The sequence below is a fragment of the Aulonocara stuartgranti genome, assembly GCF_965226115.1.
Source record: "Aulonocara stuartgranti genome assembly, chromosome: 6".
NCBI lineage: Eukaryota > Metazoa > Chordata > Actinopteri > Cichliformes > Cichlidae > Aulonocara > Aulonocara stuartgranti.
Genome location: NC_138944.1, coordinates 24,345,995 through 24,370,390, shown reverse-complemented (window position 1 = coordinate 24,370,390; position 24,396 = coordinate 24,345,995). Strand labels below are relative to the sequence as shown.

Below are 24,396 nucleotides of genomic sequence, written 5' to 3'. Positions count from 1 at the left end.
TCATCAACAATGGTTAGTGAGATGCAATGTCAGTGTTGTGGGCAGCTCTTTTAAAGTCCCTCCACATTTCAATTATAGGATCATTGCAACACCTTGATTCTTTTCTTTTAAAGATATGCAGCTGTGCTTACGACCACTGTCCTGCTGGATGACCCAATTTGAGCCAAGCTTTAGCTAGCAGACATAAGGCCTGACATTTGACTCTAGAATACTTTTTATACTCAGCTCCCTTGGTTTCAGAACAACCCCTCCAACACCATATTTAGCACCTGCTATGAGGTGTTGTGTGATTATATGTTGATTTTTTTCAAATGTGATGCTGCACAATAATGGCTAGACGTCTAGTTTCATCTCGTCTTTCCAAAGGACATTGTTCCAGAAGTCTTGTGGTTTTCTTTCACATGCATCTTTGCAAACCTAAGCTGTGCTGCCATGTTCTTTTTCAGTCAGAAGAAGGAAACACCTGGAAATGCACTCTTTTTATAATTGTACTGTCATGAAATTTAATATTCAGCATGCTAATGGAGGGATGTAGAGTCTGAGCAGTAACTCTTGGGTTATTCTTCTGAGCACTGCATTGTCTGACCTTGGGGACATTGTTTCATTATTGTGGGATTATTGTCCAAGAGCTGCAAAATGCCAAAAGCTCTGCTTTTATAGAGGTGCTCAGACTTGCTGATGATCAGTTGGATGAGTGCATACAATTATCAACAACAGGTCACTAGTTAGCCTGTTATTTCCTGTGGAAGCAGTCAGGGTGTACTTGTACTTTCGTTTTCTCTGTAGGCGAGCAGGGCCAGAAATCTGGACTAATTCTTAAATAGCCCTTTTCTACTGCCTGAATGACGCATGCTGCACTTTATACAGCATGCCTCATTCAGCCAGCAGGTTATTTTTTGTTCTATGTTTACATGTTTACAAATTGCTTTCCAATTTACTTACACATTGGAAAGCAGCTAGCATGCAGACTGGAGTAGACAGGGATGTAACTACAGCGTCCCTCCCTCTCTAAAGGCCTGGCCACCTTCTTCATGGCAAACTGTGCCTGTTGCCCCAGTGCCATCATCTAGAGTCTAGACAGTTACATAAGCATAAGCAGTTTGTTCTAAATATATTATGCGGGTAAGATCGAGCAAGGCTACAGTAAGCAGCTACTGTACGATAGTGATTTTTTTTCTTACTAAGTTGATTCCTGTTATAGACTTGCTCTATGCTGTAGACACGAGGCAACTGTTGATCAAGCAGTTCAAGAATGCATGGGAAAAAGTGTTTTGCCACACAAACAATAAATTGGATCATCAGCGAACACATCAGTTTTGCAAGTAAGGCTCGTAAAAAGTGCTGTTAAAATACACACACACTCTCACACTCACATTTATCAACTTGACAGAACACCAAACACACCCAAAGGGTCTTGAAGTAATCAAGAAACACACAGCGCCTTTTCGATTGAATCATATATAAATACAAATCACACGTCAAAAGCAAATCATGATTTTTATCCCAAAAGGTTTGCATTCCTCTGTAAAGACCTGTAACAATTTGACACTTTGGTGAAATAATAAATACTTGGCCACAGAAATGAGAAATATCTTCCTCATGGCCCTGTTGTCTTATGATGTAGAGAACCTCTTTGTGAAGCTTAGAACCACAAAGTTTAGAGAAAAATTACATCAGATTGGCACGAATAGTTATTGTTATCTGTCTGTTCACATAAATGAGTTTAACATAACCACATCAAAAAGTTATTTGTGTGTATTCAGTGATTTCTGAAGGTGCAGGAAGAATTCTTTTTCTTTGCACAGGTCAGGTTGAGGACATTGGAAGATAAAGAATAAAACATCAACATCTACTGCTAAGGTATCACAAAGTATTTTCAGTTGGTGAGCCAACTATTTCTGATATCAACAGTTATAACTACACAGCGCTCCCCTCTTATTCCTGCTTATCCAGGCTTTGGTTAACCAAATGCACTCAACACAGAACAATCTGGTAAACTCTAATAATGAGATATGAGAGACACACGATAATCTGTTGGAATAAATAAACTGTTTCATGAAGAAGGTGAAGATTTTGTCAGGAAATGTGCAAACATGTGCCTGAAAACAAACACGGAGAGAGTTTTCCTTCAGATTGCAACACTCCTTGCGGCTGCACAAAACCCAAATAGAACACTGTGGTTTAAGTGAGTGTACATTTTAGCAGGGGTCACTTTGTAGAGCTGTCTATGTCACCTAAACCCAAATGACAGGTTTTTCTCCTTGAGGATTTCCAAACAGTTATTTTACTTGAGCCATACAAGGGTTCTGAATATGACAAGCAAAGCCATTTATAAGCATATGACCGCCATGCCACACTGTCTAATAGCTGAGATGTTTGCTTCAACAAAAATATATGTTCTGGATCTCAAAAAAGAAAATGTGAAGCATCGAGGAACAGCCATTAAAGTCTATATGCTGTGAGGTACCACTCATACTGTGGTAAAATTTGCAGATTTACCTGCTGGGCAGATTACACTCTCTAAAATCCTGTGCAAGAATCCTGCTTATTTCATTTCCCAGGAAAATAGGGTATATTCTCCAGTCTTCTTAAAGGACATTCAAAGCTTTTCTTTGGATCTTGGCTGCCTTTTGTTCTGTTCTCTGTCATTACGATCCCACACTGCTTCATTAACGTTGAGGTGCGTGCTCTGTGGAGCACAATCCATGTCTGGCGGTGTTCCACTGTGTTTTTCCATGCAGGATGCTTTTACTGCATTGGCAGTGGGATCATTGTTATGTTGAAAAATTAAGCCGCTGCTACTCAGATATTTTCGGGGTGACATTGCATGGTGGGCCAAAATCTGATGGTACTTTTCTGCATTCATCATTTCTGAAAAGATCACCAGGACCACTGGTCGAGAGTCCAGTGGCAGCATGCTTTATAGCATTACATCACCATTGCGCTTGGTGATTTAAGGCTTGTGTGCAGCGGCTCGGCCACTGTTCTTGAGGTAATCTGACGGCCACGTGAATTTCGAAGGTCTGTAGCAACTGACTCCGGATAAGTCCTCAACCTCTGTGCACTTCATGGCTGAGTTGCTGTTGATCCCAGTCGCTTTCCTTGTTATAATTAAATGTCATTTTATTTTAAGTTCAGGTGACTTTTTTGGCCTCTGGCAACAGATGAAAATTATCCCTTAACAATCAGCAGATAAACTAACTGAACTACAAACATCCCTCCACAGAATAAGTTTGTTAGCTAGAGCTAAGCTATGTAATATCTTGCCATAGGTTCAGTGTGAATCATGCCGTCTCTGTTTGATTCATTGTTATGAAAAAAAGAAAATAACCACTGGTATCCAGTTGTTGTTGGTTTTTAATTCTTGACTCCATCACAACTCACTAACCATAGAGCAAAACAAACCTCGGAAAATTGTGCTTGAAATTGAGCACATACTTTCTGGAGTGCTTGAGAATAGGACTCAGACTGTGGTGGCCTGCATTAAAAACATGACAGATGTTTCTGTAGTGTGGATGGCCTTAATTACTGTTGATGTAACATTAAAGGCTCTGATGCAGAGCTCTGTTTCTTTTGGGAAGACGGAAATTTCTGGTGGAAGGTAGACTTTCAAGACGGCAATAAACAAAGCACAGGGCACCGGCAACGGTGGAGCTAATAATAGTGGACCATTAGATTAAAATGCCAGGGCTGAGATCCATTTAGGTAGCCTCTGAAAGACGCTTAAGCAGCTGATATATGTTGAGGTTTTGCAGTATAACATCCCCATTTCCTTTCCAGCTCATTAAAATGCTCAAAACTAGTTGGAGTCCAGTTTGGTAGAGTTACATCCGCAAAATCAAAGCACAATCAAGCTAATGTGCCTGGGGGAAGACAAAACCTGGAGAATTAAACCATAAACACAACAATATTGATTACACTTTATAGACCATGACTGTGTCTAGTTCAGGCATTAAAAAAGAAAAGACCTGAAAGTCAAAGGACAGACTCGTAGGACTTTTCAAATCCCCTTTATTGAACATCTTCAAAGCATTTACTTCCATTTCCACCATCCATCACTGAAGATGATTGCAAAGTAAACACTGAGGGTTTTTTTCTCTAGCAGCTCTGTTAGTTTACTTGATTCCACTGTTGCTCATTGTTTGAGCTTTGCACACTCCTTTACCAGCGACTTCAAACGTAGCTCCCTTGTAGGTTGCGACGCACTGGTCGTCAGTGCGCAGGTCTGGCTGCACCTGCTCCCACACCTTCTTCTTGGGGTTTAGCTCTTTATCAGGTTCACCTGCAATCAAAAGAAAATATTAGACTTCACCTTTTATTCTCTGCTCATGTGAAGGACATTCTCCAACACTACGAGTTTATGTTTTTATTGTGATGTTCCAACTCTTTGCATTTGATTTTTAGGTATCCCTTATAACCAGATGGGTTAAAGCTGTTGCAAACTGTGACCCATCTAATCACTTCTAAACGTGATTGCTCATGTCAGCTTTAAAGGTTGATCCAAAACGGGAGAAAAATGTGTGAAGACCCACACTTTCTGTCAAAACCCATTATCCAGGAGCTTTATTGTATCCAAGTAAGAACATGTTGGCCTCTGCACTGCTTAATGAGCACATATAAAGTTGAAAACAAATGAATTTACCCTGAGGAATGATGAAGACAAATCAGAATTGGCTTAAATCTGCATCTTTTGTAAAGGCGAGCCCGAAGCAACCCTCTCCGATTGCAAAAAACTGCCTACAGGAGTCCATGGAAAAAGGGCACTTGATTCCCACGTTCTGAGAACTCAGAACACATTATGGGCTAAACTGGTATTTCCATTTTTTCAAGCCCCAGTCATCCAGGAATATAGTCTGGAAAGAGAGCATGTAACACTCTGAAATCCTTGTGACCTCCAGAAATGCTAAATAAAGATGGATAAAGATCAAATCTTTTATTTTTCCATTCGTATGCATAAACTATGTCTGAGTACATTGAGAATCTTGTGCAGAGCTTGGAGTGAGAATAAATATGAATAATAAATAATGAATAAAAGTGACTGAGTCTTAAGTTTGGTCATTATTAAAGCCAGAGAAAAAGAAGCTGTTATGCTGAGTGGCTTGTCAATCACAAGCCATTAGAAGTCAGAAAGTTACCAAATGAATCTGTGGTTTAACAGTCGGATCCAACCCTCTTTCCTCACATCTCAAAACATCAAGAAAGCTACAGCAAAAACGCTCAGCTTTAGGCCTTTAAATGGGACTTCACCAAGTTGCTGTGGTAATCCATCTTTTATACTGTCTCCTATGTGGCATTACACACCAGCTGTTACTCAAAAGATGCCAGATTGGCCCTGAAGACGGCAACGATGACACGAAAACAAAACAAAGAACTTCATAATTGTTTTTTTCAAAAGCTATTATCATTCAGCTGACACCTTTCCTGAAACATACAGAGGGTTCTGTTATTAAAGTAAGTCTACTTTTGCTAATACAAAATACAGGGTTTCTGTGGTTGCATATACAAATAATAAGCAAGCACATTTCTCTGAGATTATGAGGGTTCGTTTATGAATATAAAAACGGGCCCTGGAGACCTTGAAACCATGAAAGTGTGAGCAACTGACCAACAATATGTAATTTCATGATTTATCCAGCTAATCCTTATTTTATGTCTACCACATTGTTAGATTTGTATTGTTGATTGTCATTTATGCTTAGAAATATTTACTTATATATGCTTAGAGTTTTGTAATTAGTTGTAGATTGGTAGAGGTTTTGATCCTTGATAGTCTGCAAACTTTGTGTGTATTAGACAGCACTTTGGGAGCATGAGAGGTCATACCGTGTCTTATTATTTTATGGTAGGATTAACGTAGTTGCGTCTGTTCTAGTCTAGGTGCTCTTTGTTTAGATGAACTGCAGGACTTCCTCACCGTGTTATCTAGGATGAACCATCTAGGGTGAGGGGGAGGCTACCCTCTTCCTGACCAAGGATGTTTGACCCTTTGATCAGCAGTCCACACACACACACACACACACACACACACACACACACACACACACACACACACACACACACACACACACACACACACACACACAGTATTCTTTGTTCACATGTATACCTATGTAAGATGTTATATGTTAATGACCCTATGCATATTCATGTAACCACAATAAAAGGAGTGCTGTGGGGAAACCTGGCTGAGAGTCTGACAGAGGTCAAGTGGTGGAACGACGCTTGGCTCCAGCCAGGTCTCCCTCATGCATGAGTAACCAGAGAACTTTGGTGCCTTGAGTCTTGCTTTTGCTGCGTAGCAGATTGTCCTTAACGTTCCAGCGAATAGGTTTATGCTACAAACCTAACATTAATTGGTCCTTCGAGAGCCGGATCCCTGGAGTCGACGTTCACCGAGGGGAAAAGAGACACACCGAAAGACTGACGTCAGCCAGGACTATAGAGGTCCTGCAACAAAGTCCTGAGGCGTGAGAATTTGTCATCGGGCCGGTGGATTAGCCGTCTGTTTTTTTTCTCCTCGATGGATGGCGATTGATGGGATTCGGGACTGACGCTACACGCAATAAGCAACTCCAAGTAAGAAAAAAAAAAAAAAAAAAAAAAAAAAAAAAAAAAGAGTTTATAGCTATAATTACGTCTTCACCGCTCAGTGGGGTGTTGCCCGTGGCCGCTCAGTGGGGCTAAAATTCGCCGTCTAAGTGGGGCGATGTACAAGGCCGCTCAGTGGGGTTTTTTGTACAGAAGCATTAAGTCGCAGAGTTGCGCAGTTCGAACTTTTTTTGGTTCGCCGTCTTAGTGGGGCGAAATACAGACCGCTGTGTGGGGTACTGTAGTGAGTTCTCCACCGCTCAGTGGGGTGTTGAGAAGTTCCGCGGGGTCCAGATTGTGCTGGACAGTAGGCCTATTTTGTGTTGTTGTCATTGTCGTCGTCGTTGTTGTTGTTGTGTGTGCGGAGCAGAACATGTGGTCTGTGACACCGACTGTTGTTGTTATCATGGGTTTCTATGCAACCAAGAGTGAGTCGGAGGGAGACAGACGTTTGTGCTGGACTTTGCTCCTGGCAGCACAAAGTATTTATGTAAAAAAAAGAGAGAGCGACGGCTCCACAGCTGCGCGGGTTCACGCGAGTGCGGTCACGCGGACCTGAGCCGTGCGGTTAATCGCAGGCTTATAAATGGAAGAGATTCAAATGTTAGAAGTTTTCAGAAAACACACCAGCCTTGGAGAGCTGTGGAGAAGGCCAGCCCACATCAGCAGCACTTAAGATATGCTCTGGTGAATGGCTTTCCCCCCACCCCTTGCTGACACAATGTTTATTCTTTAGCTTGCCCTGATCGACAGCAGCCTGTGTGCCAGACCATAGATTTAATTGAGGTGGATAGTTGTTAAAAGTCATCTACATTACGCTTGTGGTTGCTTAAATTCAGTACGATGACATGTGAGGTGAAGTGATATAGATAAATATTTAAACTACTGAAGTGCATAGAGGCACTTGACCTGTGTGGAAGACTGTCGTCTTATTATGAACCATTGTTGAGATGTAGAGCACACCTGTGAAAACAACTAATATGCTGAACCCTGTATGAAACATCTAAAAGTATATGATGGAGAAGCTGAGTTGAATATGAAAGTGTAAGACTTTGCCACTGTGGGCAGAGCAACTACTGTGTGATGTTGCGTTGCAGTTTTTTTTTTTCTTCTGAGCTGATGAGCAGGCTACACATTATCAGATCGAGAGCTGTCTGAGAACTACTCTAAGAGAGGGAAACAGCGCTATGATAACTGTGATAACTGGAGTGTGCAACGTTTCCATGAGCAGTTTTCCTGCATCTTGACTTGTGTGTAGAGTGTTCATAACATCAGCATCATGTTTTTGATTATTTGTTTGTTGGGTTGAAAAATAGTTAAATAAACTGGTGATCATATTTACGGATCACCATGGCACATATCATCAGCCGTGTAATTTATTTTTGCAGATGACAAAGTGAGTGTGAATGTGTCTGACATCACAGTGTTTTTGTGCACTGTGCAAGAGTAATTGCCTTTGATTGTGAGTGACAGCGGTGATTTTGCAGGTCACCAGCTATTGTAAATAAAAATTAAAAAAAAGAGTGAATAAGAGGGAGAATTTATATTGTAGAAAAAAATAATCATAGGAAAAAGGTTTTGTGTTGATCAACCAAAAAAAAACAACTATAATTTCATTTTCTGCTTTTAAGAAAGGACTGTTCACAAAAACACAGAGCGAGAGAGAGAGAGAGATATGTGTTGATTAAGCAGTGATGATAATAATGAAATGTCTTAGTTTGTCACTTTCAGGTGAAAAGCAGACCTGAATCAATTTTCCACATGCAGAGGTCGGAAGAAAGTTATAGTTTAACATCATTGGAAACATGCAGGCCAAGTTTCTGGCTGACTTATTTACAGTGCCATGTGTTTCTCAACCTCACAAGCGAGCTCACTCCTCCCTGAAGACAAGGAATGCAGCTCCATGATAAAGAGACAGCAGCAAGTCCTGAGCACAAAAAGTCCCAGCAAAGCAGCAGCAATGTGGATAAACAGCAGCAGCAGAAGAAAGCAAACCCATCTTCCTGTCTGATTGGATGAATTCCACGGAGGGGCGAGCAAGATGGCGGTGGCAGCATGTTGAAATGCTCAAAAAGGACTGAGTGACTCGGGCAAGCCACATGCAGCTAGCATGCTGGCTAGCGACATGAAAGAAATGGACCCTTCGTGATGCGTTCAACGTGCCAGCGCTGTGGTGGGAAAGGCTCCATCATAAACACGCCCTGCGCCGAGGTTCAGGCCAAGAAGAAGAAGACGATGACTTCCAAGCCCAAGAAGGTCGGCCTCAGCGTGGGCGAGCTGATTGTGAAAGCCGTGGCCGCTCTCAAGAAGGCTCTGGCTGCCGGAGGCTACGATGTGGACAAGAACAAGGCCCGTGTCAAGACCGCCATCAAGAGCCTGGTGGCGAAGGGCACTCTGGTGCAGACCAAGGGCACCAGGACCTCCGGATCCTTCAAGATGAACAAGGCTACTGAGAGCAAAGCCAAGAAGCCCGCCGCGGCCAAAGCCAAGAAACCGGCAGCAGCTGCTAAGAAGTCGCCCAGGAAGGCAGCAGCAGCAGCACTTCAGCCACTAGCACGAAGTCAACCGCATCAGAGGACAATAGTGAGAGTGGCTGTGACTTCACTGTGCATGTGAAGAAAACGTTTGAGGAGAACTGAACAGTTGGAGTTTGACATTTGCCACCTGTGGAGTAAAATGGCAAGAAGAGACAGTGGGACACAGGACAAAGCTGAAGGAGAACTGCCGGCTGTTGGACTGTTGAAGTGGGAGAGGACAACAGAGTGAGAAGACTAGGTGAGAACACATAGGAATTATTTAATGTGGGAAATCAAAATTTGGGTTAGCAAACCTGGGGAAAAACAAAACTGACTGCTTAAGTTGGAAAATTGAGACGGAGTCTGAAACATTGCGAAAATAGAAACATATACAAAATCACACACACACAAGCAGAACATGCATTAACCCTACTAACAATTCCAAACACAAAATGACTCATGAAGACTCATAGCACATTAGTTAAGAAATGATTAAATAATAGCAGAGAAGTGTGTAGGAAAGGCAGCTTTAAGAACATGCTCTGCTGGAGATGCAGCTCCACAGACATGCATTAGACCTGCCTAATAACACAAACACATGTAATGAAAATTAGCTTGTTATCTTTCATCAGTGTTAAAATAGTGTCAATTTAGCAGACACTTGTTATTAAATACTGAATTTATCTAATGCAAAAAATTGACTCTCCAGGTTGCAGGACAACAGTTTAACTTTTGTGGGAAAAAAGATCCTGGTTTGACCAACCAGTGATCAGACAATAAATTTAGTTGTTAAAATGGTAAATTGGGAGAAGCTTCCTGCTTGATTGAGGCAGCACATGTAATTTACTGTATGAGGGAAATTGTCTTTTGTGATACTATTTTGAACATGCTTTTCTGTCGTCCTGTCAACTTAGTGGGTTAATAGCTGATATGCAAATTAGTTGATCGGTTTTAGATTAATGAAAGGTGATTGAATTCTAGCACGAGTGAATGAGATGTGTTGGAGTTTGTTGTGTGTTGAGTGGAGACTCTAAAACACTGAGTTTCCTGCTTTGATGTGCGAGTGAATCCTGTATTTAGATACACAACTCTGAATACGTCAGAACAGACTGTTTTGTGAAGTGCATGACAGCATGTCACATGTTTTATGATGAAGGGAAAAGGAAAATTGAATAAAATAGATCTGTGGCCTAAATGAGTGAAGAGCACGGACCTGGTAATTAAACTCATAGCTAATAAGACATTAGGGTTATGTTGTGTGTTGTGCAGCTGATGGTTGATTTGGAGTGAATCTAGCTGATGATTTTTCTTTTGTTGTGAAGTTGAGCCTGCCGATTAGTATGATGGTATGATAAACCATGCTAATGGTATGATTTACCCTCCTGAGATGAGGAGCTTGTGTCATGACTTAACAAGGCCTTTTTATTTTGATACTTTCACAGTGCACTGAGAGTTTGGTTTGATAATCTCTGTTATTTTTTATTTTTCATTTTTGAACAAGCACTGATTTTTGCTTGTGAATTTCTTTTCTTTGAGCAGATCTGCAAGTCGGGAATTAAAAGCGTTACACGTCGTCAAGAAAATTGTTGCAAGTGAGTTTCTCCACATTTAAAATGGGTTCAGGAGAAAGCCACTTATTTGGGACAATTAGGAAATGAGAGTCCCCCCCAAAAAGGATTCAACGAGGAAATCCAGTCTAAATTATTTTTCTTTTTGAAATAACGTCGTTTTGCTGAGCGTGGAAACGAATGCGATGATAATTTCCACAATTAGCAAAAGAAGGAACCACTGAGTGAATGAGTAAGAATTTTAAAATAACTGACTGACTGACTGAACATGATTGTGTGAAGCTAACCCCCACCTGACAAAGGTGCAGATGAACCCATGTGTTTCCTTTTACAGGAGCAGAAAGATGACAGCAACACTCGAGGTTGCATGATGATTTAACCTTTTAAATGCCATTTTCTGTGTCTGTGCATTTATCAGGTGTGTTATTCATAGGCTTGAGTTGCTCACAGAGATATCTGTGACGAAGTATGCATACGCCTGCGCAAGCGCTAATATTTGCATTTTCTTTTCTTACAGCATGCCAGTTCTTCATGTGAATTGATGATGCGATTTATACCAGGACAACTGGTTGATGTTTTTTCCTACTACAGGATTTCTGGGTTTATGTGTGAGGAAAACTGTGTTTACAGGTTGTGAGTGGTGATGCTGTTGCATTGTGTTGATGGGAAAATGTGAAGGTTACTTTGATAATGTGAATAACATGTGTGAAATTTCCTGTGTTGAGAACTGGTGTTACTTCTTTCCACAGCTAGGGTTGACTTTATGGTGTTTTTATGGCACCTCTGGAACCTGTTGACCTGTGTCTGACCTCTGTCTGACTGCAGTCAATGTGTTTTGCTAATGTTTGTTTCTTTGAGAATGCTGTAGTAGATTCAGCTGAAGCGGACAAGTGACATGGGTAAAACAAATAAGAGATTACGGTATTTATGGAATAGTTTATTATGGGCTCATTTGCTGGCCACTTTTGAACCCATAATAGTAATATATAAGTGGAGTGACTTTGCTTAAGAGCAGTCACCGATTACATTAATGTTGCCTGAGTACATGGGATGATCCATGTCTGAGGCGACTTATGAAAATAATTGTAGTTTACTGATTTGAGAAAACCTGCACATGACACTTGTCTTGCTGATGTTGAATGCTTCTTGTCCTTATGATACAATTGTTTACAGGTATGAAGTTTGATTTTACTTCCAGATTTTGTTTTCCAGGCCATGATGGTGTGTATGCAGGCTCCTGGGAGAGCCAGGTGTTAAGCAAACTTAATATGCAAAGCACACTAACATTTTCATTGCAGGGTTATGGGTCCAGGGTGGTGCTGCTCCAGGGGAGGAGATGCCCTGATGTTGCCTGGGATATGATCTAGCTAATCTTTTTCTTTAAGACTGGACTCCAGGTTTGGTGAGTTGACGCATGGGTGTATCCATGCGTCAAGAGGAGGGGTCCAAGGATTAACATTAAACAATGTTTACTATTATTGTTGCAGTGATTTGTGTGATTAGCCATTTTATTTACAAATATTAAACCTATGCAAGTGGTGCATCCATGTTCAGATGAGGCTTTGATGGCCTATAAGTGAAGTTCACTGAACTAAAGAATGTGGTTTGATGATTGTTGACATGCTCTCCAAATAGAAGTTTTTCTTCTTAGCAAGGGAATACAGGTGCAGCAGTAATCTCCTGAGAAATCTTCAGAGGCCCAGTGAGAAGCGTGAAACATTCCAGGCATAGCTGACAGCCAGGCAGTGGTTGAGGTCAAAGGTCAAGCTGGTTGGGGCCCATCATGAGATCAGACCTTGGAGCCACAGCAAGGACCATGAAACTGCCTGCAAAATAGAGGAGAGGATCGTCCACAAGATGGGAGAGAGGCTTCAGGAGGATCAGAGATCATCTTCAGCACAGCAGACATCACACAGAGAGCTGTGCTACTAAGCTTCCAGGAAATCAAGAGGAGACTTCCCACAGCAAGATTTTAAATAAAATGAAAGATTCAATATTGACGCTGAGGAAGACAACTAAGGTGTACGACGTGCTCTGCCTTAAACCTTCAGCAGCGTTGGAACATGAAAACTCGTGGGATGAGGGGAGCGTGCCAAGCTCCATCGACAGCGCAGAAGGAGTTCGAGGATGACATCATGATTCTGTGAAAGCACAGGAACCAGAAGCTATGGTGGTGATAACAGCAGTTTCCTATGAACATCACCTAACGCTGTGCCACTGTACTGTGCATACGATGACACTCTGAAGGCTGCTGGGATCATAACAGCAGTAAGATGACGGAACCCAGCACCCTTTCCACAGAGAGCTTTTTCTGCAGAGCGTGGACAATTAAGGAGTCATAAATATCCCCCTCACAAGACGAAGGTCTGAAGTCAGGTGATGGGGGCTGGTAAGAGGCCATAAAACTAGAGTGCTGAGAGGTCTGCAGCTTTGGAATAGCTGAGACCCATGTTGACAAACAACAAAACCAACTAGTATGTTTGAATGTTTATTCTACATACATTTGGACTCTGGTCCTATGGACAGTGATGGAAACAACTGGAAGAGACATTCATGACGCCCTGCAGAGCTTAAACCACTCTGCAGAGAGACATGTGATGTGCACACCCGGAGGAAGCATCACCAAGCTGAGATGTTTTTGAAAATGTTACTTTTTTAGTTTCACTATTAAATTAACAATTTCTTTGTTTGCTCGTAAGATGCAGTTTGCCATGAGATGAGCTCAATGAATGGGGTAACTGCTAATACATTTATTAAACTGTGTAACTTTTACAGTAATTTAGGGTGATTTGACATATGCTGAGTATAAAAATGTTTGCATTGAAACTGTCAGACATGAGGTATTCATACCTGGGAACTTTTCAGGCATAAAGGTCAAAAAGGGGGGAAATGTTAGATTTGTATTGTTGATTGTCATTTATGCTTAGAAATATTTACTTATATATGCTTAGAGTTTTGTAATTAGTTGTAGATTGGTAGAGGTTTTGATCCTTGATAGTCTGCAAACTTTGTGTGTATTAGACAGCACTTTGGGAGCATGAGAGGTCATACCGTGTCTTATTATTTTATGGTAGGATTAACGTAGTTGCGTCTGTTCTAGTCTAGGTGCTCTTTGTTTAGATGAACTGCAGGACTTCCTCACCGTGTTATCTAGGATGAACCATCTAGGGTGAGGGGGAGGCTACCCTCTTCCTGACCAAGGATGTTTGACCCTTTGATCAGCAGTCCACACACACACACACACACACACACACACACACACACACACACACACACACACACACACACACACACACACACACACACAGTATTCTTTGTTCACATGTATACCTATGTAAGATGTTATATGTTAATGACCCTATGCATATTCATGTAACCACAATAAAAGGAGTGCTGTGGGGAAACCTGGCTGAGAGTCTGACAGAGGTCAAGTGGTGGAACGACGCTTGGCTCCAGCCAGGTCTCCCTCATGCATGAGTAACCAGAGAACTTTGGTGCCTTGAGTCTTGCTTTTGCTGCGTAGCAGATTGTCCTTAACGTTCCAGCGAATAGGTTTATGCTACAAACCTAACACACATGAATTGTGAATGGTTTGACTTTATGTCATGTGCTATTAGAGCATCCGCTTTTTGAAAAAGGCCATTTGGTCTTGTAATTCAAAACATCTAAACCGAATTTCTCAGAATCAAAATATGAATCCAAGGGAAACAATTAGGTGAGGTTCTCATTTTATGATGCCCTTGTTTTTGATGTTGCTTGGCATTTGAGGAAGATTTATAGCCGGTACTGGCTGACTTCTGTCTGGTGATGACTTTTTCCACTCTACACAACCATTTCGTGCTATGAGGACACAAATGAGTTTCATTTCTCAGGGCAGCAATTTCTGTTGGTTTACAACCCAAGAGTGGCAACAATCAGTTTTTGATCAGAAGCGTGAAAGAGGTTTTGATGAGCCACTTGTGTACATTCTTAAGTTCAAGCAGAAGTACTGGGTCCCATTAGTTGGGGGAAATGTTAACAATTGCCAACCATCTACCAACACCAGGAGTCGTTTGTCTTCAACTGAAACTCTGCTATAAGAGTTTTGATAGGAGGAAAATAAAGGACAGCTTTATTTTTCACCTTTGTTTCACTGTATTTTAAAAACTTCCCTGACTTTTTTAACAAAACGTTATTACAAAAAAAAAAAAAAAAAAAAAAATCCCAATCCCATCTTTTCCCGTTCTCCACTCCTTTTGTTTTCTCATTAACCACATTTTAGAGGATGGTTAGAACAGGACTCTTAATGTAGCATCCATAAAAATGTTCTGGTTAAAAAGAGGACACGATGAATAAGAACGCTTTTCAAGTGGTACAGCTGAAAGCCTGTGCGGATGCATGTGGCCTGCTGCACTTGAGGCAAGAGTTATTATAGTTCTTTATATTTTCTTTTTTCTTAATTTTATTTATTTATTTTTTTTAAAGTCTCAGATTTTTAAAAAATATTTCTTCTTTTCAATTTTGTGTCATTTTATTTCCGGAGGGTGTCTGCATGTTTCCGTTTAGTGTCAATTAAAGAAGCTCAAAACAACACAAACCCGTTTGCACTAGTCAAGCAGGCAGTAGAGTTGTGAATATGCACCAATGACTTTGCGATTTTAAACTCACCAAAGATGAAAAACTAAAGATTTTTCCTGTATATACATTTCCTTTTTAAATTTTTTTGTCAGTGTCAAGTTCTGCCCCTCCCTTCAGGACGCCAATTACAGCGCTAGAGAAAGACACCCATTCATGTTCACATCCCGTGCATGTTGCAGTATTTAGTGTCTGTTACCTCTAAGACTACGTTCACACTTCAGGTGAAAGCACATCAATTCTGACTTTTTTGACCGATCTGGGTCACTTTCGTATGTGGTACTGAGTCCGATACATATCTGATGTTTTAGAAAGTGACTGCTGTTTGAACGGTCATGTCGCATTAAATCCGGCTTTTACGTCACTGACACAAGACAGACGGCAATTATCAGCTCTGGAGAAGCACCCGAGAAGACATCGCGAACGCTTCCTGGCCATCCCGTGTAGATGTTAGTGAAACTGTTGGGAAGACAACGTTGCAGAAACGTGAACATTTTATTTGTACTGTATAATCTGCAGATTCTGACAGAAATCTGCAACTATCCTTGAAGCACCGCTCCTCTCTAAAACAGCAATAAGGATAATTATTAGGCCATATGTAAATAACAAAATAAAGCAAAATTGGGAAACGTAAAGTCCGAAACAAGTCTTTGTATTAATTGCGATCAGTCGAACAATACTGTTTGGTCTGGGTCTAAACTGAGCGCGTTGTGTGTGACGTCTTCTTTTGCGCATGCGGGCCGCTTTGAGGGTTCACTCTAGAGCGCGTTTGCTGTCACATTTTATTTGTAGTGTGAACAAGCAGACAAAAAGAATCGGATTTGATCAAAAAATCAAAATTGAGCATCAAGACCTGCAGTGTGAACGTAGCCTAATACCCTTTCTTGGACCATAGACTGAGGCTGATTATATCTCATTTCAAAAAAGTGAACTCCCAATATTGTTATTGTGAACCCCTTCATCATATTCAGCTTTGCAAATGTATTTTGTGATGGCTTTTTTTCTTCTTCTGCCGTTTCAGGTCATATATCCTGGAAAGTGTTTGGGAAACTTCAGAGGAAAGGAACCTGACTCCTACATGGTCTTGCTGATTAGTTAATAGATAGGAACTGGGGGTCGTGTGTTCTCTTCTCTAAACTCATTTATATCCTTTGGGCTTAACAAGGTAATTACCTTTTCAACTGACAATAAAAAAAGATCACGTTACGCTGCTAGCAGGGAGTGTTGATTAGCCTGCCGAAGCAGCAGTCACAGGCCATTTAGCTACCACCAAACAGAAACGAGGGGTCAGCTAATGAGAGCTTTCAGTGGGGTCTAAAAACAAATTGTGATTAGTGTCTTCATAGGAATGAGTGCTCAAACCGCCATGTTGTTTCTGGCAGTGAAAGGGTTCAGCGACACCCTTCAATTCCCAAACACAGAGTCATTTTGTGGATACGAGTCTGGGAAATTTTTTCAAACTAAATGTCAGTGACTATCACTGGTAATCAGCGAGTGATCCCTGGTGCTTGCTTGTCTGGAAATAGTTTAAAGATAAAATCCTCAATTCTGATGGGTCGGCATATTCTTTTGTGCAGGTAAATTAAAGTGACGAGAGTAACCGTACCTGGAAAGCCCTGGAAAGTAACTCTGTCACCCGGCACTGCTCCGCTAGGAGGATCAAGAATTTCAACCTTATCCGGCGAGCTGGCGCACATGACCATAGCCTGGGACACTACTCCTCTCATCTTGGCTGGCTTCAGGTTGCACAGCAGGACTGCCATGCGGTTCTGCATCTGCATACAAAGAGAAAGAGGAAAAACAAATTATATCCAATTCCTTTGGTTGAAAGGAATTTGATTTGTTTGAGGACAGGACTGAGAATTTCATAATACATCAGAAACAATAATGCTAATTCCAATGCTCTAATTCGAAATGACTGCATCCAAGGCTTTATGGTCTCTCTGCCTCATTTCAATAACCAAAGGAAGCAAAAACCCAGGAGACCTCTGAGGTTTACCACGATTTAAAAGAAGACAGTTTCCCTAAAAGCTAAGAAGAAAGAAAGAAAGAAAAAAAAAGGATTTTGATGAGATGATGCATCCCAGATCTAAGAAAATAAGACCTTTTTCTAAAAAAAAAAAATGTAGGACACCTTTTAGTAAATTCAATTCAACTTAATTTATCATAGCAGCAGTTGCCTCAATCTGCTTTACATTATAAGGTAAAGATCCTACAATAATAAGGTCTGCTATATCAATGTAAAAATAACTCATTGTGCTGTTGCATTTAGTTTTTTGATTCATGTCTCTGGAGTTTTAGAAAGCTGGAGAAAGTACAGAAATGTTATAAAACAGCATTTCCATAATAGACTGGTCAATTGTAGCTGAGCTGAGAAGAGAATCCAGAGTGTGGAGAGCTAATCCGAGCAAATAAGGAGTCAAATCTGGAGCACAGAGACTGAATCAAACAAAGTTTAGTACGTGATTGGCTGCAAACTGAGGTGGAGCAGAGTGGACGAGAGGCTGCAGGTCCAGTGAAGTGCACACAGAAACTTTCACTGTTGTACTTTTGCAATAATAAAAAAGAGATTTTAATACATTATTTTGCTGTAGCCAGCTGTGAGTTCAATTTAAGATGCAGCCGATGAGCCCGTCAGTCTGTTTCCGTTTTTCAATACTTGCTTTTATTTTAGTGTAACTAACACCACACATTATGCAAAATTAATTTGAAAATTTTCCATCATGTTCTACTTCTAGAGTAATAAGATATTTCGACATGTCGGATTTCGTTGTTTGTCGTACCTTTGTTTATCTAATAAAATTCTAATAAACATTTTACTTTAGTATCTGTAATGAAACAAATCGAAATAATTTGTAAGCAAATAAAACCCCTTAAACTTTAACATAAATGCGTATTTTCTCTAATCTTATTTATAACAGGAAAACTTTTATCTTGTCTGAAGGAGTAATACTGTACCTGGTCCAGAGGTATGTGCTTGACCAGTCCGCTGACCACTGTTCTGGGGGCAGCCTCTCCCACATCAACCTGCTCCACATACAGACTGTCAGCGTCCGGGTGCTTCTCTGCTGTGATTATACGGCCGATACGCAGGTCCAGACGAGACACATCCACCTTGGCATCCTCTTGGCTGGGGGCAGCCTGTTTCTTCTCAGCTTTCTCTCCTGCAGAAATAATAAATAAATAAATTCACGCTAAGAGTGTACAGGAACATGGTTTAATTTAAAATTGCACATTTCAGTGCCAAAAATGCTTTTAAAAGGAAAGTCAGTCAGTAGCTACTCATCATGTATTAAAAGAAACATCTGCTGAAGAAACACATCTGTCACAGTTTTCATGGTATTATAATAAATGTGAATAATATGACAGGAAATATTTATTTAAAAGCATTGAGAATATTTTCAGCCAACTGGTGACTTCCCATGGAATCTTGCAGAAAACAAACCATAGCTGAAACAATATCACCAATGTATGTTTCCATTTCCATAGAAGGAAATGAAGTCAGACGCCAGTGTGAACCATATAGATGAGGACAAAATTATTAGCCCCCCAATGAAATAACATTTCTAAACATAGCAGTTTTCTTTACAAAGCATAAATAGTTTCTATTTGCACACAAAAACAGAATAATATTAATAAAAAAACCAAAAATGACCGGTGCCGATATTATTTACCCTGCTGAAAAACAGACCCTTTTATTAAATAAATAAATAAATAAAAAATAAAATTGTATTTATATAGCACCTTTCTAGACAGAAACACAAAGTGCTGCACATAAGATGACAAGTCACAAAAAGGTAAAACAGACAATATCTATTTAGCCATAAAATAACAAACTGCTGTGCAGCGATGAACTTTAACTTTGTGATACTTAAAAATCAAGTTAAAACTGAGGGTTATCCTCCAATAACATACAGTATAAAAGACTTCAAGGGTTCAAGCTGTCATCTGATGAAACATCAAGCCAAAAACAAAAGGAATCAGTTTAGGTTTATATAGAGAAAAAGGAAAAGGCATAGAAAAAAACACCGCCTCCACACTGTGACACAACGGTGGGAATATTATGCCGTGGTGACACTTCACATGTCTGGATCTGGGAATCTTGTCAAACTGGAAGGAATCACTAAGAAAGAAGGATATGTGAAGATTTTCAAAGAAAACCTTGAGCAGTCAGCAGCACAACTATGTCTGGGTTGTAATTGGTCTTCCAACACGACAACAACCCAAAACAAATGTGGTTCCTGGTGAAGAACTACCTCCAGAAGACCAACGTGAATGGTATTAACAGGCCTGCACAAAGCCCTGGCTTGAATCTCATCGAAAAGCTGTGGGGTGAACTTAAGATCAAGGTCCGTGCCAAAGGAACATCAAATCTGGAGGAGTTTAAGAGATTCGCCAAAGAAGAATGGGCTGGCATTGCTCAGGAGACGTGTGTGACACTACAGGGAGTGCAGAATTATTAGGCAAATGAGTATCCACATCATCCTCTTCATGCATGTTGTCTTACTCCAAGCTGTATAGGCTCGAAAGCCTACTACCAATTAAGCATATTAGGTGATGTGCATCTCTGTAATGAGAAGGGGTGTGGTCTAATGACATCAACACCCTATATCAGGTGTGCATAATTATTAGGCAACGTCCTTTCCTTTGGCAAAATGGGTCAAAAGAAGGACTTGACAGGCTCAGAAAAGTCAAAAATAGTGAGATATCTTGCAGAGGGATGCAGCAGTCTCAAAATTGCAAAGCTTCTGAAGCGTGATCATCGAACAATCAAGCGTTTCATTCAAAATAGTCAACAGGGTCGCAAGAAGCGTGTGGAAAAACCAAGGCGCAAAATAACTGCCCATGAACTGAGAAAAGTCAAGCGTGCAGCTGCCAAGATGCCACTTGCCACCAGTTTGGCCATATTTCAGAGCTGCAACATCACTGGAGTGCCCAAAAGCACAAGGTGTGCAATACTCAGAGACATGGCCAAGGTAAGAAAGGCTGAAAGACGACCACCACTGAACAAGACACACAAGCTGAAACGTCAACACTGGGCCAAGAAATATCTCAAGACTGATTATTTTAAGGTTTTATGGACTGATGAAATGAGAGTGAGTCTTGATGGGCCAGATGGATGGACCCGTGGCTGGATTGGTAAAGGGCAGAGAGCTCCAGTCCGACTCAGACGCCAGCAAGGTGGAGGTGGAGTACTGGTATCATCAAAGATGAGCTTGTGGGGCCTTTTCGGGTTGAGGATGGAGTCAAGCTCAACTCCCAGTCCTACTGCCAGTTTCTGGAAGACACCTTCTTCAAGCAGTGGTACAGGAAGAAGTCTGCATCCTTCAAGAAAAACATGATTTTCATGCAGGACAATGCTCCATCACACGCGTCCAAGTACTCCACAGCGTGGCTGGCAAGAAAGGGTATAAAAGAAGAAAAACTAATGACATGGCCACCTTGTTCACCTGATCTGAACCCCATTGAAAACCTGTGGTCCATCATCAAATGTGAGATTTACAAGGAGGGAAAACAGTACACCTCTCTGAACAGTGTCTGGGAGGCTGTGGTTGCTGCTGCACGCAATGTTGATGGTGAACAGATCAAAACACTGACAGAATCCATGGGTGACAGGCTTTTGAGTGTCCTTGCAAAGAAAGGTGGCTATATTGGTCGCTGATTTGTTTTTGTATGTCAGAAATGTATATTTGTGAATGTGAAGATGTTATATTGGTTTCACTGGTAAAAATAAATAATTGAAATGGGTATATATTTGTTTTTTGTTAAGTTGCCTAATAATTATGCACAGTAATAGTCACCTGCACACACAGATATCCCCCTAAAATAGCTAAAACTAAAAACAAACTAAAAACTACTTCCAAAAACATTCAGCTTTGATATTAATGAGTTTTTTGGGTTCATTGAGAACATGGTTGTTGTTCAATAATAAAATTATTCCTCAAAAATACAACTTGCCTAATAATTCTGCACTCCCTGTAGTTTAAAACTACAACAGACAACTGTAGGCTGAAATCATTTTGTTTCTATGTGCAAAGTAAAATAATGTAAGCATCCAAAATAAAACCAAGATGTTTGGAAAAGCTGTGTTGCAAATTCCTTTACTTCGGAAATAATTTTGGCGAGGGGATATTTTTCACATACTTGCAGGATTACAGAGGACATATTTTGACCTACTGACAATATCAATACCCAAGTTTGGTTTACGAAAAGTGCCACTGAATGCTACTTTCTAGAGGTCAAGCAGCTTTCCTTCACCATGCTGTGATGAAATCATCTCAGTCTTCTATCATTCCTCAAAGGCCAAACTAGCTCTTAAGCATTGAAATTGCAACCTGCATTTAATTTAAATTCATCGCTTTTACACCATGTTATTGTTTCTCTACTGTGATGACAGGACAGTCATGTAACATTACTTAAACTCCTCCAAAGCTGCACATGAGCTTATATAGATAAGTGTTTGAATGAAGTAAAGACCAAGTCACCATTTTTATGAACAGTTCTGGATGTGAGAAAAGCCAGAAGCTCCAATGAATTTGTCAGTGTCTTTTTAAATAGTAACCTCATAAACAAACCCAGAGCTGACTCTTGCCTGTGTGTATGCTGCAGCCCTCGCAATTAGGTCAAACAAGATTTCCTGAAACAAGAATAAATATTTGTTTTACTGCTAATTAATCCAGGTTTATGGCATGGATTTTCTTGTTTTGTACTGTAAACTTGTCATAAACGTAAAACAGTTTAACTTCATAATAAAGTACACAAATGATGCACATCAATGAAACATTAACATTAAATTACGCTCAAATTAGATCCAATTAGCTGTGACATTGCACAAAGACGACTTGTCATATATGTGGTTTACAAATTCCAAACAAATCAAACGTCACTGGATATTGTCCTGCGGAGCCTGAAATCCTGGATCCATTAACAGGCTGTGGCGATGAGGCAGCCATGGAACAGGTGGTAGAGTGGGTTGTCCACTAATGGGAGTGATCCCAGACCCAACTACGTAATAAAAGTCCTTTGACAAGTTGGTTTGCATCCAGTTGTACCTGACGTGTCAGTGTGTGCATGAATGGGCCAGTAGGGAACATACTGTAAAGTGCTTTGTGGAACCATTAAGGCATAAAAACAGACCACATGTGCAGATAATTCTCATTTTCAATTGATATTAGACATTTACATAGAGAAAGATGTTTGTTGGTTACCAGGTTTGCCTCGCGGCCACAAGGTCCTAGGTTCAAATCCCACCTGAGGCCTTTCTATGTGGTGTTTTTATGTTCTACCTGTGCTTGCGTGGGTTCTCGCCAGGTACTCCAGCTTCCTCCCACAGTCCAAAAACTTATGCATGGCGTAAGGTTAAATGGTGATTACAAATTGGCCATAGATTTGAATATGAGGGTGAACAATATGAGGGTCTTTTATATGATCAGTCTTTCTATGTTAGCCCTGGGATAGACTAGTGATCTGTGCAGGTGTACCTGGCTTTTCGCCCTATGACAGCTGGTATAGGTTCCAGCCCCTGAATTAGACATGTGAAAGAAAATGGATGGATGGGTGGAAGTGGGCTGCAAAGCAGCTTGCACATGTCCAGCAACTGGAGATGAGCTAAAGCAACTTAAATAGTTGAGCCAGCTTGACATCTGCTGATCTTTTTCCTTTTACCTTTTTTCTCAGGCTTCTTCTTTTTAGCCTCATCTTTAGGAGAGATGTCCTTGACGGCAGCAACAGATGGTGCTGAACCAGAAGGCGCTGGACCAGAGGGTTTAGGAGGAGTGGGCTTTGAATTGCACTCGACAGTGGTGGCACTTGATGGCATGGGAACATCAAGCACTACAGAAAGAACAGATGCAAAATATTAGTAAAATGTACATGATTAATAATTGACTCATTTTTTCTGTGGCTGATCTGAACGCACTCCATGTTTCCCAAATCCGATGTGAATGAATGAACGAACACAAAGCTGCACTGGAACAAAACAGAGAATATTCAAACTTCACATACACAACTTCTTGGTTGACCCTTTTCATGCACAGAGCTGGTTGCATCAACATAATATGATGAAATGATACAGGGGGGTGCTTTATTTACACACCCAGTGGGAGGATTGCTCTCCTGATGCAAACTGTTTTGATGGGAAAATCACAGTGTCCAAGTTGATGGAAACAAGGAAAAGGAACCATAAAGCGGGGAACAATGTCCGACAATAACTCTGTAGGAACAAGTAACCCCTCATTTCAGGCGCCTGATGTTTGAATTCCTACAAAATCCAGTGTCTATGTCTGACAAACATCGGTCTGCAGGCACACCACCGTCACCATAATGCTTTTAATTACCTTAATTCTATGTTGGGACCTGAGATCAGGACCTTTCCGGTTTACCTTGGAATTACAGGCAACAACCTCTAAAACTCTTAACATTCCCATTAAGTTTCCTCTCTAGGTTTTTTCCACATTTAAACCAATTTTCCCTTTCTCTATCAAAATATTACATAAGATACAATCCCTGAGTGAAATATCAATACCAAGAAAAAAAATGTGTGCGCGATTACCTGAAATGTAACCTTTCTAGACGCCTTGGTAATTATCTGCATATCATTCACATTTCATAATAAATTTTAGAAATCTGGTTTTCAGGCTGACATTTATTTTTCTGCAATATGCTGAGTTTCTCATTGAAATCCTTCTTCACATGAGCATTTTCAATCAATTCATCAGGATTGAACACGTTCTTCCTTTGGTCATTCCTAACCTCTTCACTGAGCTTCATTAAAGTTAGCTTGGTAGATTTTGTGTAATCTCATTGACAGAACAAAACAAACAGACAAAAGGCACTGAAAACATAACTCCGCTGCAGGCAGATATCCAAAGCTGAGGAATTTCTTTGACTTTCAATAACCTTTATATTTATCCACGTTTTGATTGAGCCATTTTCAGTCACCTTAAAGCCATCGACAAGAAACCCCAAAGCTAAACATCACAATCATATATACTGTGTGGAAAAACATTGTCTTGAGTTTATTGGAACACAATCTTTCGACTCTCCAAAACATATCCAGCTTTTTGAGCAAGGATAAATTACTTATTTCTTCCAGCCCTCTTTTATTCCTG

General features: G+C 40.6%; 2 protein-coding genes across 3 annotated transcripts in view; one reads left to right on the top strand and one right to left on the bottom strand.

Moving 5' to 3' along the window:
- Positions 1–3,994: 3,994 nt before the first annotated feature.
- aimp1a (aminoacyl tRNA synthetase complex interacting multifunctional protein 1a) overlaps positions 3,995–24,396 on the bottom strand; it is a 34,166-nt gene continuing 13,764 nt past the window's right edge. The window contains exons 4-7 of the mRNA XM_082537005.1: positions 22,952–23,119; positions 18,245–18,450; positions 16,893–17,061; positions 3,995–4,282 (exon numbers count right to left, since the gene is read on the bottom strand). Of these exons, the coding sequence (XP_082393131.1) occupies positions 4,116–4,282; positions 16,893–17,061; positions 18,245–18,450; positions 22,952–23,119 (710 nt within the window). The 3' untranslated portion in view covers positions 3,995–4,115. The remainder of the gene's footprint in view (positions 4,283–16,892; positions 17,062–18,244; positions 18,451–22,951; positions 23,120–24,396) is intronic.
- On the top strand, positions 5,676–14,171 carry LOC309708733 (histone H1-like). Of its 2 annotated transcripts, none has more exons than XR_014277325.1 (2): positions 5,676–6,576; positions 12,324–14,171. XR_014277325.1 is itself a non-coding variant. In XM_082537006.1 (2 exons), exon 2 carries the CDS (start codon positions 8,737–8,739, stop codon positions 9,202–9,204), a length of 468 nt encoding a protein of 155 aa, XP_082393132.1. In that variant the 5' UTR covers positions 6,477–6,576; positions 8,454–8,736; the 3' UTR covers positions 9,205–10,687. The 2 variants fall into 2 exon arrangements, 1 of the variants encoding a protein (XP_082393132.1); XM_082537006.1 differs by lacking the exon at positions 12,324–14,171 and adding an exon at positions 8,454–10,687 and having other exon boundaries at positions 6,477–6,576.

Coding starts and splice junctions, on each gene's coding strand:
- LOC309708733 (XM_082537006.1), top strand. CDS start 8,737: ATGCGTTCAACGTGCCAGCGCTGTGGTGGGAAAGGCTCCATCATAAAC.